Source organism: Drosophila tropicalis, unplaced genomic scaffold (assembly GCF_018151085.1).
Source record: "Drosophila tropicalis isolate 14030-0801.00 unplaced genomic scaffold, ASM1815108v1 contig_878, whole genome shotgun sequence".
Lineage (NCBI taxonomy): Eukaryota > Metazoa > Arthropoda > Insecta > Diptera > Drosophilidae > Drosophila > Drosophila tropicalis.
Genome location: NW_027173374.1, coordinates 7,948,193 through 7,965,494, shown reverse-complemented (window position 1 = coordinate 7,965,494; position 17,302 = coordinate 7,948,193). Strand labels below are relative to the sequence as shown.

The 17,302-nt window shown below is 39.2% G+C and overlaps 1 protein-coding gene across 1 annotated transcript in view; it reads right to left on the bottom strand.

Annotated features, from left to right (window-relative positions):
• LOC137585156 (uncharacterized) overlaps positions 1-16,853 on the bottom strand; it is a 92,011-nt gene extending 75,158 nt beyond the window's left edge. Inside the window, 2 exon segments of the mRNA XM_068300815.1 lie at positions 14,994-15,574; positions 16,660-16,853. Coding sequence (XP_068156916.1) covers positions 14,994-15,333 — 340 coding nt within the window. The 5' untranslated portion in view covers positions 15,334-15,574; positions 16,660-16,853.
• Positions 16,854-17,302: the final 449 nt, after the last annotated feature.

Below are 17,302 nucleotides of genomic sequence, written 5' to 3'. Positions count from 1 at the left end.
GACAGACTTTGACTTCGACTCGGAATTAGTTCGTATACACATGTATGTGTGTGAGTGTATAAGAGAGTTTCGTATGTGTGTGTGTGTATGTGGAAGGGGACTGAAGGGCGTGGTTGTTTTATGGATTAAGCTGAGTGACTTTCAAATTAGTAGATGCGCATAGAAGTTCATTAGCAAGAGGCAAAAGTTGCTTGATTGACGCAATGCTCCAACCAATATGCTTCCAGCTCTTGCTTTTGTCCTTGCCTCACTGTTTGCCAGAGTCCTTTTTCAGCTTCCATTTAGATTTGCTAACAAAATTTGAATAAAAAGACAAACTAAAAGCTTCGACTTCATATGCAGGAAAATGTGAATACGATCCATTTTCTTATTATTTTTTTTCTCCTATTACTTGCCAATTCATTCATTTCTTTTAAACCAATTAACCTATTACCTCTGGTATTTTAAAAGTTTTAAGAACCAATTACTTAATATCTCTAGGGTTCTTAAAGCAAAAAAAAGAAAAAACAATAAAAAAAGAAACCTGATCTAACTAAATTATTTCAAGTGAAAACCAAAAAGGCTTACAAAAAAAGAAAAGGGAAAACAATCGATGCAAGGTACTTGGATAATTGGCGCTTATTGATACTTGAGCGCCACATAATCGCCTTAATTACTTTGCAAACTAACTTTAATTGGCCAAACGGCAGACTAAAAACCAGAACAAGAGCGAAAACGAGTTCGAGAACGAGATAACGGCGTCAATTACGACGCTTTGCGGTGGATTCCATCCAACTAAACTGGTTGGGTTGCATGTCTGGCTGACATTTGGCCATGCCAGCAAGGGTCAGCAGTGTTAAGCGAGAAGTGGCACCATTTTTCTTATCCCTCTGAGACCAAACACTTGAACTTCTCGGTCGTTTCAATAAATAATATAATAATAATCCAATCATATTGTTACATCCGCGAACAAAGCTGCAGTCCAGCAGAAGCTGGATTAAGTGAACCTCCTCCCAACTTTGCAGCTATCCATCCTTCCGCTGTGGCACTTTCATCAACCATCCATCCATCCCAGAGGAGGCAAGACAAGGGCAGCTAATATACGTCCCGTTCTCGTAAAGGCGCAGCGGAAATTGCAATACAAGCCAAACGAAGGCTGCCAAAGGCGGACACAAACGCGGCTAAGCAGCTTAAAGACGCATCATCGATGCCAGTCAGCTGAAGATTTATTGTTTTGCCCTCGGTTTTTTTGTTTCTCAGAATTCTTTCTACATTTTTGTTTTTTTTTTTTTTTTTTTGACTTGATTCTTTTACACTTGTGTTTGGATGGACAGCTTGCTTTTAATTTGCTAACACTCAGACTCAAGTGTACTCTCAACTCCTCTACACTTGTCATGTCCATCAAAATATTTCATTCTTGCTATCATTGGATTTACTTGCTTCGTAATTTAATTTTTAGGCTATCCCCAATTAATGGCGCCAATTATCAGCTTGTGCAATATTAATTTAGGTTATTTGCAGTCAAGTGGCCCATTGCGGTCTATATCTGAATCCTTTAAGGTAATTGTGATCGCATTTAAACAGAGGCAGTCGTACATAATTTATTTATTTGTGCAAAGATTCAGACTAAGAGTCAACGCTTGCCAATATGTTGCTAGACAAGACCAAAAGCAAACTCCTCGACGGCTCCATCCATTATCATCAGCTCCACCTCCGTCTATCTGGCATCAGCGAAGCATTACGGCCTCGCTAGCTGGCTTTAATGTGATTTGGAAGGCATCGCTGATTTGTCAACTCTCGGGTTTGTTCCCTCCAACATCCTTCCATCCACCAACATGCAGCATTCAGCTTTTAGGTCTTTAATAATGGCCTCGCACTCAACGATTTCCTTCCTACAATATTCCCTCGTCTATTTTGTGGCAAGGTGAAAATTGCAAATTACAGCAAAGCAAATAAAACGGCGACAAAGACCTATCCGAATCCGGGAAATTACCAATGGAAGCGGCTGCCAGTGCCACTGCCAATGGTGCTGCTGTTGCTGCTTAAGCCAAATTGAATTCAGCGCTTTGATGGCAGACTTTTCTGCCATTAGGGCTTGTGGAAGGGAATAACATTTTTTAGCTGTGGCATTTCAAAGAAATTGTCATGACAAATTGAAATAATTTCATTGGCTTTTGTGGCTTGCCGGAAAATATATACACACATATACATACATTTAAGCGAACGAAAGAATGAACGAAGAACGAATAAAACCCCCAAAAATTTGATGCAATAAATTAGAAAAATTTGAGTACAAACATTGGTTGACTTTGGCATTTGTTTGCCGTTTAATGGAGCGTGTAGTTTTTTAAGAGAAAGAGAAAGCGAAGCCGAACCCAAAAACCAAAGCAAAGGCATTGCAAATTGACTGATTTCCGATGACCAAGCAAGGGAAAAGTTGCTTATTTTAAAATTTACGTATTTGGTAAATTCGTTTGGAAATGCTGATTAATAATGGATTTAGGACAGTTGACAGAAATCATTGATATATAAATAAGCACTCTACACGTACATAAATTCTGGATTTGTGTGTGTGTGTGGAAAACAAAAACAAATTGTCAACGCAAATGTCTCAACTTGAACGCTAAATGTTTGCCCGGCAATGTCACTTTCTTCTTCCCAGCTGCCATCGTGTACAATGTGCAAAATTTCAAGAATGTCGACAAAGACATTGTGGAAATGGCCAAAGAAAACTAAGCAAAATAATACAAGCTCACACAAATACAAATACAAATGACGAGAGACGAGAATAGAGAGTGGTAAGTGAGAAGTGCCAGGACGAAGTCACATTCACAGAAAGCCAAAACAGGCAATGGACATGGCAAAACATTTAATGTAAACGTTTTGTCGACAAATGTCAAATGACCACTTCTCAAGGACAAGAGAGCGAGAGCGAGAGAGAGACAGGGACAGAGAGAGCACATTGTGGTAGGAAGCAACGCATCCACGAGGAGAAGAGGGATACCTTTAAGTTAATTCGATTTAATGCTCGAAGCGAGTCGACACGAATCGCCTCGATTTGCCTTCAGATTAAGCAACACAATCAATGACAATTTGCCTTGCCAATGAATAAAAGAACAAAGGGCTCGTTCTCTTTTTTTTGCCTCCTGCCTTCTTCTCTTATACTGTGTGTGGGTGTGTGTGTTCTGACCTGGCTAACAAGTTCATTTCATTACGGAAATGGAAATGGCATAATTAAATGTTAATGATGGCGTCGGCCAGGACCGGTGTCGCCCCGGGTGCATCCACGTGCCCAAATAAATCATATTGAAGCGCCCTTTCCGCCCATCTTCAAACAAGGTTAGCCAACATGAGTGCGGCTTTTGCAACTCATGGCCTCGTGTTGAACCAAATTAGAGGCAACAAAATAGAAAATAAAGTAGTCAGTAAATGAACATTCCTTGCGTCAAGAAAAAAAAAAACAAAATCACAATGTTCCACAAAATGAACAAAAATATGAAGGAATCAACTTCAAAAGGTTATAGTCAGCTCATTTCAGAGAAAAATCGTGCAACTGGATGAGAGAGACAGAGAGTATCTGCCAGCCCAGACACCACAGAAATTTGCAGCTTTCTGATCACCCAAGTTGTGGTACACACACACACACACACACACACATGTCTGCATTGAAATAATTTTTATGATTATTTCTTCCTTCCGTTGGCTCACATTCGTAGTTCCAGCTTTTATGGTTTCTCTGCCACAGCTCCTGAAAGTATGTGATGCGCCGTTTCGTGCGCTTTCTATGTATTTTCTGTTATGGCATTTAAGTGCGCCACCGTCAGGATCTGCTTCTAGCTGCTACTGTTGCTGCTGCTGCCGACTATGTCCAGATAAGCACAGTGGAAATAAACATTACGAGTACGAGTTGTGGATAGCTACTGAGATTATGCAATGATCACCCTGGCTTTAGTAATCAGAGAGCAATTGTGCTTGAAAATGTCTGCCCTTGGCCGGGGGAGGGCTACTTACAAAAGGAAACTCAACAGATGGCATGTGAAAGGAAAAGTTTCACCCACTAATTCTTAACAACTGGTGCAGTCAGCCAGTTGCGCGTCATCATCATCACTCAGTAGAGTCCAATGCGAATTCCAATTAACTATATATTTGATAAATGTTTTTAATGTCTGATTATCTAAGGAGTTTCTTTTCCATATGTACCTACTTTAGTATTGTGTTTTTACAAAAAGTGTTTTTTTTTTCTCCTAGTTAAAGGCTCTTGTTTTAGCTTTGTTTCATATGTATCTTCTATTTTTATTGAAATTTAAAAAATTCTTGACTTTAAGGACTTTAAGTTTTATTCATACTTTGTTTAGAGGACCTATAAAACACACCTCACAACTACTATTTAATATAATTAATCTTAATTAATAATAAGATGATAAGATTCTTTATCTTAAGAATTTCGTTTAGTGATTAATTAGAATTTTAACTTCAATTCTTCGATATTTCACATCAATAATTTTTCGATTGTTATTTTGCCTCAGGGTGCACACTGCGAACAGTGTCTGAAGTTGTTGCTGCTTTTGCCAACGTTGTCCTTTCTACAGACTACAGTATGGAATTTCTTGGATTAAATGTTATGTTGGCATTATATTTCTTTCTCTTTACGCCCACCAATGTCTAGCATGGCCTCGTCCTGGACCATTTGGATGTTTTTTTCCCCCATGTGTTTGTGTGTGTGTGCGTCTGAGTGTGTATAAGTAACGCATGCTGTGTCTTAATGTCTTCTTTTTCATGGTCTGTCTCTGGCATTGTTGTTATTTTGGTGTTCAGATGGGTTCGCTACTGCTGCTGCTGCACTAATAGCTGCGACACTGGGACACGAAAAGTGGAATTTGACTTTTCGGAGCGACAAAATAGAGCAGAGAGTTAAGTAAATAATGCCAACACATGTAATACATCAAGAAGGCGTGGGTGGGCGTTTTGCCATTCATTTTTTTTTTCTTTTTGTCATTTTATTTTGTGTCTTGGGTTTATTTATGTGAAGGGGGCCTAGAAGCCCTTAAAACGGCTGTGTAGTCAATCCGAATTGCCCTTTGCCTGTCTGCCCGACTGCCAGTCAGTTCAGTTCTATTCTGTTCAACTCTGTCCTGTTGTGTCCTGTGGCCCACAGATATTTAATTTAATTTACTTTAATTCTATTTTGCTGCACCCTTGCTGCAACGGGCTCAGAGAAAAGCGCAAGAAAAGCAGGCAACACAGCCAAGTGCATAGAAAAGAAAATATAATAATATTAAAGCGTTTTTTTGCGACATGGAACTAAGCACTTGTAAATCCCTACAGAGGATGTGCCGTCAAGTTAGTCTCAAATACAAACACACACACAGAGACACACGTATGTACATGCTGGGGACGCATGTGTCGTTCTCGCCTGAGTCCTCGTTGCACTTATCCGCATGCAAACACAAGGAGGCAAGTAAAGTTTCTCCCCAGCCTGGATCTGGATCCGAATCTGGGCGTGTGGATATGGGTTATGGGTGGTACTATACGTACGTATGTATGTATGTATGTTTGTATGTCTATGTAGCCAAACTCATAGGAACTTATGCATAAGTGACATTAAGAAAAAGCTCTTCAAATGCAAGAGAAACACTTTGGCAGGACGCCGTTGCTGCCACCGCAGCCAACAAGGAAAATGGGAAAAACCCAAGTAAAAGTTTTCTCAGCTGAAAGCTGAGAGAAAGAGACAGAGAAAGAAAGAAAAAAAAATAGAAATGGTCCATACATATGAATGTATGTATGTACATATGTACATAATATATATATGGATAAAAATGGCAAAATTCGAGGCATCCAACGAATGCAGCCAAATGAACGCAAACTTTGGCGGCATTAGGGATATAGCAGCGTCTCCGTTTTCATGCAGCGAAGGATATGCAATCATCATGCGGATTTCCATAAGAAGGCAAGCGAGCAGCGACTCTAAGGCAAATAGAAAATCAAGTGAGGACAACCCCCTACACCGCACAAACACACTTACTCAGAAATATATATGTATATATGTTTTATATATATGTACAAGTAGCTAAGCTGATGCGCGCAACTGGCTTAGTTCAATATCCTTTTTGGTACAACTTTAAACTATTTTCAATGGCATATCCGGGATACATCTCCGCTTAGTTTTCTGACTTTGCCTTCGCCTTCGATTCCCCGGATAGTCGAATGTTTGTGCACTCACTCATTCTACTTTAGTTTTCCTTGCCGGACTCTCGGGTGCCCCGGCCCACATGCTGTTTGGCCTTTTGGGCGCATATAGAAATTTATAAGTTGCCTTGGATACTAGCTCTCTATGCGTGCTTATTGACATATCGTCTCATTCCTTTCACACACTCTTCATTCATCTTTTCATCTCGCTCTATCATTCGCTGCAAAAGTGCTATGCAATTTGGAAAAGTTTGTTTTATGTCCCAAAAAAAAAAAAAAAAAAAATAGGGGAGATGAGTGAAATGTAGAGTCCACGAGTCTAGCAAGAGGAAAAGAGATTTACCGCAGATCAGCACTCGTTTCGTTGTTGGTGGAAAAGTTGAAAAATTGTTTTCTATGCTTTTGGCTTAAACTCTTTGACATCTAACAAAACAAGAACAATAGAATAGAGTTGAAAAAATGGTACGAAATTGTTGTTTCACTTGCAAACAATATACGAAAAGCTTAATTTAAAACCTATGACAAATAGCTTTAATAAGTAATGTCATTGCTCTTTTCATCCATCAATTCTTCTTGCTGTGTCTAACTGCTTTAAGTGGACGACCAATCATTTGCTCACTATCAAACTGCGTCAGCTTGCACTGTCTGACTTGGCTTAAAAAGCGCAGTTTTTAACATTTGCCATTTGCCGGCACTCTGTTTGGTCAGCGCAAATATGCGACCGAATGCACATACCAAGCATACCAAAAGAACTACTCTTTTTAGTCGGAATGTCGACGATTAAACTACTCTGTATGAAGCATCAGAGAAACCAACTACAAACTCAGTTGAAGCTGCAATGAACTTTCTTATCAATATTGTTTTAAAATCGTTCCAAAGAGATACGACCGAATTATCACAATAGTCAGGCCTATGAATGTGACCAAGACTATGCACAGTCGATTATAATAGTCAAATAGTTACAGGGTATAAAAAATGATTTCGTCGTTCACTATTCACCAAAAAGGAGAAAAAACATTTGTGTTGCCTACAAACGGGCGCTACAGAGTGTCAGCTGCTGTTCCCAAAACGGGTTTTTTTGAATGCAGGCATGCAAAAATAACAAATACACGCATTCCCCAGTGAAGAGAAAGCGCTGCCATGGCTCTTTTCGTTTATTCGTCGGCCATTTTGGGGTACTGCAATTGGCAGCAGTTAGCGACCGCATACACCAATGCCAATACGCACACACCCACACTTACACACTCATGCAATCGCACATGTCGCCGTTTATTGATTCAATCATTGGAAATGTGTTAAGTCTTTTAAAGCAGGAAAAAAAAATTTTGCTAGCGTTTTGCTTCAAGTTTTTTGCAGTTAGTACCCCGATGCCCCACCTGCCCCTCCTACGACGACTGCATACCCTAGGCAACTCGACCCTTGGCTTCATTCTTTTTGTTATTTTTTTTTTTTTGTTTGTTTGTGAGTTGCCTTTTTTGCTAGGGGTTTTCTTTTTTTTGTATTTGTTTGCATTTTTTGTTCAACTCAACTGTCGACTGTTTGCTTTGCGTTGCTTTAACGCTATTTTTGTTTTGTTTTGCTCTGTTTTGTTAAGCACTTTTCTACAGTATTCTGGTAGATGACCGACCGACCGTTCGCTGTGTTTCTACCCGTCCCAAAACGGAGACCCAAACCCTCACTCTCAGCCGCATCCGGAGCCAGCTCCTCTTCAATCCTGGGTTCGTTTTTCTTTTTTGGTTTTTTTTTTTTCTTTTTGGGCCGTAAATTTATGCTAACAGTTCTCCATTGAAAATGCATAAATTTATGTGTTTACACTATGTGCAGGCATTTACTTTGCGGATGGTAAGAGCGAGAAGAGTGGGATGGGGACCGTGGGTGGTGGGCAGTTGACGGTGGGAGGTGGAGAGCAATGGGGCCACATGTGTTTACTTAGCACTTTTTATGGCCACGACTATGGACAGTCCATAGTCCATGTTTTATTTACCAACAGTTTGTTTTATTTAGCTTGAATTGGTTTTATTTTTGGCTTAACATTTGGTAAGGACAAAACTCTCCTGTCTATGATGGGTAACCATTTGAAATTTTATAAATTAATATTTGCATACATTTTGTGTGTGTGTGTGTGTGTGTGCGTTTGTGTTTAGGAGTAGGTCTTTTGGCATAAAAATACCAGCCAAACAATAATACTCGGTTAGGAACTAAGACAAACAGAAGTTCGCACGCACAGCTCATAAAATTTAGCTCAAGACTAAACACTTTTCATTCGTTTTTTTATCACATGCAATGCAATCGGCGGTAAAGTGAGGAAATGACCTTCTGACCCTTTGCCTTCTGTTCAAAAATTCCATCAACGCCCCAAATGACTTTATGCAAAAGTCGGAAAAGGCGTAAAAAACAGAAAAAGCCCAAAAAAAAAAAAAAAAAACATTCAATACACACACAAAACGAACAAACCGAAAGCCAAGCCGAATATAAAAGAGTAAACGCAAAAACAATGCATCAGCATAGGGTTAAAGACATGGCTCTAATCCTTCGTTAGCTGCTCCTGCTGTAGCCAAGGAACGGCAGTTGGAACGTGCCAAGTCTGGGGCGGGCACATAAATGCGAAATAAAAACCATTTGAATGGCAGGCGACACTCAAAATCGATACGAACTCTGAAAGAAATGCCAGTCTAGATCGAAGTCTATTCGAGTATATGGAGGCTGTCCTGCAAATGCAAAAAACAAAAAATACAAAAATGTAAATGTGCCTCTTGCTCGACTTTCATTGTTGGCTACAGTAAAATGAATGGGCATTTGAGATGAGGTAGTTTCCAGTTCCAGTTTACAGAGCCACCATCCAAAATGGTCGCCCTGCATTTGGTATTAATGAAAAATGCATGAAATTTAAATTGCACCAAAGTAAAACTAGGCCCCCTCTCCATAGATCTTTGTAGGTGCTAATGTACGAGCTGGGCGCATGGGTAATGGGGAGTGGCCATCTTTTATGGTATCATGCAACAAGCGATACAGGCAGACACTTTTATTACGTTCACCAAATATTCGATACACAAAAGGCGACAATTTCGCCGACAACAACGACGCCACTGTCAATTGTCTACAATTCGGAAATGGTCTCCAACGTCAATGGGAAAAAACAGTTTCAGATCAAAGCAGCAAAAACTGAAAACCAAAAAAAAAAAACTGGCAACGAGAATACACTCATTTTCTATGCGACTGCTACTGCCAAATGTCAAGCAAATTGAGCAATGAAATGTAAACTTTTCATTTGCCATAGACCAAAAAAAAAAAAAAAACAAAGTGGAAATGCACAAAAAAAAAACACAAACTGAAAAATATTTGTCAGGACAGTGAATTGGGAATTTCAGCAATTTGATAAGGACAAAAGTGAAATATATTTGTGAACGAAATTTCGGGTACAGAAACCTTAAAAATGATTTGGTTCCAAGTATTAGTTATAAATAAAATCGGTGTTAAAAACTGATTGAAAGTATAATTAAACTAAGAGAGCTTCTACATAACGAAAAACTTTTGATTTGCAAAGAAACATGAAGTGTACTAATTTGAATTTATATTTATCATGCAATCCATCACTGTTAATAACAAATGATAAATAATAAATGTTTTTTAATGAACACTTTGGCGTAGGATTAGTTTTTTAATGAATACTTAAGACACTGTTTATTGACATTTCAAAAAGTATTAAATAAGCTTAGTATGGATTAATAACAAGATGAATCTCACTACGATACACTTTCCTGTCTTTTTGATGGAAGACAAATAAACTTGGTGCTTAAAAGTGTGTCTAATTGCACTTTGTATATTTTAGTTTTCCATATTCACTTTTCATGCAATCAATATACGTTTTAAACTAATTGCATCTCGTTAACTACCTAAAAAAAAAACAAGCGAATGAATTTTCTTTAATGTTGTTATTAAACATTTTATCGTTTCTTTAATATGACTATTTAATGGGAGTGAGCTTAACTCAATGCAAATTGATGTGCGGGGATGGAGAATATTTTAAGAAAGTTTTCCGACCACACAACATGATTCGAATGTATATGTACATATAGAAAGACGACCATAGCTAAAGCTACTCAATTGTAATGGCTAGCGGCATAAAATAAAATCTTCAACAACTTGGACCCAGACATGACCACGCCCACAAGGCCAACCAACACCTTTTTATGCGTTTTCATTTGGAAAACGTTGAAAATATCTTGCCCACGGGGCGTATTAAAATCAATTCATTTAATTTTGATCAAAGCGAAATAAATCTTTGCGCTTTTTGCTTAATTTCCTTCTCTTCTCGTTTTCAACATCTACCAATGTTGTACAAAAGTGCGGGGTGATGAACAGCAAGGCAAAGGGAGAATCAAAATGAGGAAAATCCACAACAACGGCATTGAGTAATTTGGCCTCAGTCCCAGAGGATTGAGGGACAGGGACAGAGACTGTTGGAGTAGGGATTGGTTTTTGGGTGTGCAACTGTAAAACGCAAAGTAAGACAAAAAGCACAAATAACACAGAAAATACCGTAAGCGAAATGAGAAATCATTAGTAAGTAAAAAGCATGTAGATGTGTGAGTAAATTCACACAAACATACAGAAGAGAGAGAGAGAGAGATGAATTGGAGAAGGGGAAAAGATAAAGACACACATAAAATGAGAGCAGCGTGTAAAGTTTTTCTTACCCCGACTCGTTCTCCTTATCGATGCCAGCGACGGCAACTGAATTAATTTTTCAATTCCCCAAACGAATTCATTGACTTTTTGTGTTCGCCCGCATTCATTCCACCATTTTGTTGGATACCTACTCCCACACTTTTACAAGCGCACAAACTCTTATACACAATCCTCATACATACATATTTATATGTACATATATATGTATATACATCGACATAGACACATGCACAGGCAGCACGGTCTTACTGGGGTATTAAAATCCTTTAAACAGATTTCATTTCGAACGCTTTTGCGGTCGATAAATGCATTTCACTTTAGTGGTTTTTACACACACACACACACATGCACACCACCCACATGATTGTAAGTATCGCATTCGGTACTGCATACTTTTTGGCTGATTTTGCTGCTGCTTCTGCTTCATCTTCGTTTTCCTTTCAATGATTTGCTGGCAAATTACTTTGAGGTGTTGCCTGCTGTCTCTCGCTTCATTTTGCCACTCTCTGCTTTTACTACTCTTTCTCTCTCTATCTTGGTCCTTTACAGAGTCAGTACAAAAATTGCCAAATTCATTTCCAAAACAAACATTGGTATAGGTGTTTCTGTGTGTGTGTGTTGTCAGTGTCAGTGCGAGTGTGAATGCCTGTGTATATGTGTTGCAAGTGTTGCCAACCAATTTAAAAGTTTTGCTGTCGCCGTCGGGCTGGGCGAAAGTGAAGTGCTCGTTCGCTACTTGCAGTTTATTCTGTTGTTGGTTTGCTTCGGTTCCATTCTGGATGCTAAAGAAAAAACAGACAAGCAGACCAAGTGCTATAGCCCGCGAAGGCAAAGTCGCGAAAAGTTTGGTACAGTGACATTTACTTCTATGTGAATATTTGAAGATCCATTAAGACTCAACTAGGTTTTAATATCGTAATCGTTTACCTAATAAAGAATATCTTTCTATTGGTTGTTGATACTTTGATCTTTAACTCTAAATTGTTCTCTATGGTATTTCAAATTGTCCTCTTTGAGCTAATCTCGAAAACAACAATTACAAACATTAGTTTACTTTCTTCGAGTTGAACACAAGTTTTAGGATTTGCTCCTATTTGTTGGTGAATCTCTGTCGCAAGTTTGACATGATTTGTTTTAGTATTCCTTTAAAGATTCTGCATATTGATAGTTAAACATTTTCCTGCAAATCCGTTACTAACAAAAAAATGTTTTAGGCAACTCTCACTGTACGGTAGTTGTCAGGTATGTTGTTGTTGCTGTTACTTTTGTTGTGAATGTTGGTTGAGTCTTATCTCTGCGAGTCTTGCTGCCCCACCATCAGCTACTGTGTTGGCACTTGTTGGCTGAGTCTGCTGATACTGCTGCTGTTGCTGCGACACTTCACAGTTTGTTTTTGCTGCACAGTGTAGGTGTAACTGTGCTCTTCTCTCTTCACCACCGCCACCTCCATTACCATCTCCTCCCCTCTTCCTATCTAAACTAGTCGGTTGTGTAGATGTGCGGCAAGTGCTGCTTCAAAGTTCATGCACCGTGTGCTGCTGACTGTAGAACTGTGTGCCATTATATGTGGCTATGTATGTATGTATATGTACACATGTATGCATGTATTTATTACATCTATTCGTAAACACATGTGGTTACTCTACATATATTTATATATGTATATAGACATAGATATTTATATGCATGTCTATTTGCTAGCTGCTGTGTCCTTTGTGTCCTTCTTGGCGTTGGCATATTTGAATTGGAAATTTGCTATGTACTTAATTTTCAATTTGCAATCATTTGGCCAGCTAATCAATGTTTGTCTTCTCGGTTGTCGACTTTTTCTAGCTCTGCTAATTAGCAGCTAAGTGTGGCTCATTGCAAAGTCAATTGTCGTCGAGTCTGGGTCATATCAGTAAAGCCATTTCCATTTCTCTGATCCAACCGCAAGAACAACAACAAAACTAGCCTTAATCATGCGGCTGCCTTTCTGTGCCTTGCCTCGACCTAAGCCGTCTCGCATTAAGCCAACTTACACAATGCTCAGGCAGGCGGACAGACAGACTGACTGACAAAAAGACAGACTTGACAGGCTGGTTGGTTCGTTGGTTGGCTGCCTGGCAGACTCTTTCGTTTACTTTTACCCTCCTTTAGTTTTTGTGTTGTCGGTTTTCTTATTTATGCCTTGTGTTGTCTAGTAATTTTCCCACACTTCACACGCTCATCAACGCTTCAGTTATACCGCTGAGCTCTATGTATCTCCCGCCTGTTCCTCTCTTCCCCTCTCTTCATCCCATTGGCCATTTTCTGGGTAAAAGCAAACTTCTCAGACTGAAGTGTGGAAATTTTCACTTTTTGCCATAATTAAATTCATTTTCAAGTTGCTCTTGAGCAAGAGGCAATTCACATGTATATATATACACACACACACACTCAAAGACACACAAATAGGCAAACACAGAGGCTTTTCACTATTTTCACTACACATTTTCCATTTTTCATTACAGTCTAAGGATACTCGCCGCAGTTGGCTGCAGGCGTCTCATTTCCCTGCTCACTCCCCCTGGCGTTGGCAACGTTTCATTTTCATACAGCTTCCTGTACCGTTGTTTCCGGTTTCATGCCTGCCTGTGTCTATTTGTGTATAGTTTTTGCCATTAGCAACCGTAGTCAGGACGAGTGGCAGGAAGAATAGGCCTACCAATTTCTGACTCATACCCTGCCTCTCTGACGAAACGCCCCCCAACACACATCTCGCCTCGCATCGCCTTCTTCTTGCTAGGGCCAGATTTTTGTTTCAAAGTTCTTGGCTTAAGTTGTTTTTAAGTTGTAAATCTCTTCGGCTATGCAATTTCCTTTCCGAATTCTCTGAAAATATATTTTTTCCCCACATTTTGTGAACTCTCTGTCTCTTTTTCTGTCGTCCTTTCGTTCTTTGTCTCGTTGAATGTATCAAATTTTTCATTTGTGGTTAAAAATATGAAAATTGTAACTGATATTTATGTTTGTAATGCCCACCACTTGACATTTCGGCAAGAAAACTCTTTAGGCTGTGCACCCTTTCACGTCCCTGACCTCTTCTATGTTTGTAGGTTTAAGCCTGTCCACAATAATTCATTTGAAAATTGCAATTGCAAGTGCAAGTCCTGTCATTCTGTGGGATTACGTGTGCGTAAATGCAAGCTCTAAATTGTATAACTAAAAACAAAATGTCTGTATAAAAATATGACTTATTGGAATTTCACGATTTCATTGCTCACCTCAACCTGAACTGTCTGTCTCTCTGTCGAAGGCAAGTTCTAATTGAATCTACTACACGGGTTTAGATTACTTCGTATTTACTGTCGTATTCCATTGCATACAAATTTCTATCAATTGTTCCAAGCAAATCAATACGTGCATTGAAATGGATGTAGAATGGGGATTGGAATCTTTGTAATCTTGTTATAATTGTCATTCTGTTGTTCAGAATTCTCAATAAACCTGTTCGTCTCCTGAACTTTGAACTAAGGTTCAAATGGGGTTGAATATTAAATAATAATGTAGTTCGGATTACATAATTGAAGACTATGTAAGTACTTCAATTGACAATTTTGAATCCTTAATAAAAACCCAAATAAGCATATCAATGACAACAAGGAGTTTTTGGCAAAGCAAAAAAACTATGTCATTTACGAGTTTTCTTCAAGTTTTCTGAAATCGTTTTCAATCTTTAAAGATAGGTATTTTTATGAATTTAAAAATTTAAGTATATATTAATTTTCTTCGAACTCGAAAGATTCCAACTAAATTGATTTTTATAAACTTTTAACTTAACTACAGATTACAGATATTTTAAAAGATTAGTTATCATTTCAAATACTTAAGGTTTATTTTAAAAATTTTCAGAACATTTTGGTATAAATAATATTTCAATTTCCATACACTGAACTTGAATCTTTTCAACTTGAGTGTCATTTGAAAATATAAATTATTGCATGTGAAATTTTTCAAGTTCAGTTAAGACAATAAATATTCTAGCTGAATTTAGAATTTTCTTTTCCTCTATTTTTTCTTTCGACACTGAAAGTAAATGTCAACGACATTTGAATATTTATGGAATCTTGCCACCAGCTGAATGCCAAAAACAATTGCGAATTATGTTTACCACTTACCTGGCTTTGAGTTGCTGGCAACAAGCTGCTGTTGTTGTTGCTGCTGATGATGTTGCTGCTGCTGTTGTTGTTGCTGCTGCTGCTGGACTGCGGACTGTTGCTGTTGGGGCATTTGTTGTTGTTGGCCATTGTGCTGAAGATGAGCAGCTGCCACCGATTGCTGATGTTGCTGTTGCTGCTGCTGTTGTTGTTGCTGCTGTTGAGCAGCAGCAGCCGCCGCTGCAGCTGGATGAATAGCCAATAGTTTGGTTTCCGGAGGCTTATGCGGACCCATGGTGATCTGGGGAGCACCCATGGCTATAGTCGGTGCTGGCATCATCAGGGTGGACATGGCCAGCATAATTTGCGAATGAATTTTGGTGTTTTTTGGCGCTGCTGCAACAAACTGTTCTAGTTGGAGTTCGATATGGAGTTTTAGTTTGATTTGATCCTTTTTATGTCTGCTATTTGCTGTCTGCTGTGGCTGCAGTTGCTGAACTCGAAGCCAAAAGGTTGTACGTTAGCCTTTGTCGCCGCCGTTTCACATATGCGCTGGCCCTGATGTTCGTTGGCTCTTTGGCTGCCGGCTATGTTCCTTTTTCCTGTATATATATGTATATATATATATATATTTGTATATGTATGATTGTGATGCTGTGTATGAAAATGTGTGTATGTGTTGTGTGTGTGTCCTGGAAACTTATGAAATATGCTCACTGCCTGTGTGCAAGTTTTCTTTCCAGTTATGTATTTTCACTTTTCGTGCTCTTTCTTGTCGTTGGCTGGCCTTTGCCCTGTGCTGATGCTTATGTATTTCTACTTTGCTGTTGGCTGCGTTTCGTTTTGGCCTTCGTTTCGCATGTGCTGTTCTTATTACGAATATATATTTGTATATATATGAAAGTATATATTTTTATAATTTTTCCTTGCTTTTCTGTTATGTTTCGCTTATGTGTTCCTTCAACCGGAAATACACGAACACGAGCGCACTTTGCTTGTAATTTTTGTTGTATTTATTTCTTTTTTTTATTATTATTATTTTTGCTTTCTTTTTTCGCTGTCGTCTTGCTGTGTCTCTCGTTACCTTACATTGCTTTGTGGATATCGTTTCATGTACTTTGCCTGACTGCCTGCCGGTAATCACAAATTATATTCTCTGTTTTGTATTGCTGTTGTTCTGTTTGTCTGTCGGTCGGTCTGTCTGTCTGCAACAGCAGCAATACACGTAGCAGTAGCAGCAACGGAAATTATAAATATTGCCGTCAAATACGCGCCAGACAGCTAAAAGAGGCAGGTCTGTTCCGTCTGGGCGTATAAGTAATGTCATGCAAATGAACAAAAAGAAATTTGAAAACTCTTTGGGAAAAGTTTCTATCAGCTGCTAAAACAACAGCAAACAGTCGACAATTATTTTTCCGGCTGCTGCTGTTGCTGCTTGTGATGACTTTTAAAAGTCACTGGCTGACTGACTGCAGCAATGGGAATACTTGCTAAAACTTTATTGAAAGTCGAATTGGCATTTAATTCGCATATAAAGACAGTTAGGAATATTTAAATCAAAAACGTTGAGTGCTTCAAAAACAAAAAAAACAACAAAAATTCAATAGCTTTTAATGATCTTTTGGGCTTGAGTAGATCAATCATAGGACCATGTTAATAATTCAAAATAATATATGACAATCATTACTTTTGCTTTCAACTGGTGAAACAGAAACGCACAAAATGTTATCAGTCGATGGGCGAGAGAGACGAATGACGAGATCAACGCACACACACTGTCAACTTGAGGATACGTCTATACGTCGGTAGCCTAAACCAAATAACAGAAGGAACACAAAGCGTACAGAGTACTCGTTTGTACTAGACCGCTGGGCGACGCTTTTCTTACTGAACGTCAGCAGCACACGCATTGGCCAAATTTGAAAAGGCGCTGCTTCTTTAGCGACAGCGACGACAACCACGACGACGGCGGTGATGTTGGCCATGCCAAAACTAGCACTAGCCACAGCGCTGCTGCCGCTGCTGCTGCTGCTGGTAGTCGAAGCGATTTTGTCGACCACGACGACAACGACGATGGGATGCGTTTCCCTACATTTCTCTCCGTCACGACGATAGCACACGTACGAAAACGAAGACGAGGCACAGGCAGAAGGAGACGCTACGAGACGGGGCCGACGTGACTGCAGCCGTTTCTGTTGCCATTGCCAATTGCCAATTGCCCGAGTCCCCGCGTATTGCGAGCAGACCCTAGAGCCGGAGCGAACTCGATGGCGCTTTCGTTCATAAAATATTCACGAATTACTCTCTCTCATTCTCACCAGTATCCTTTG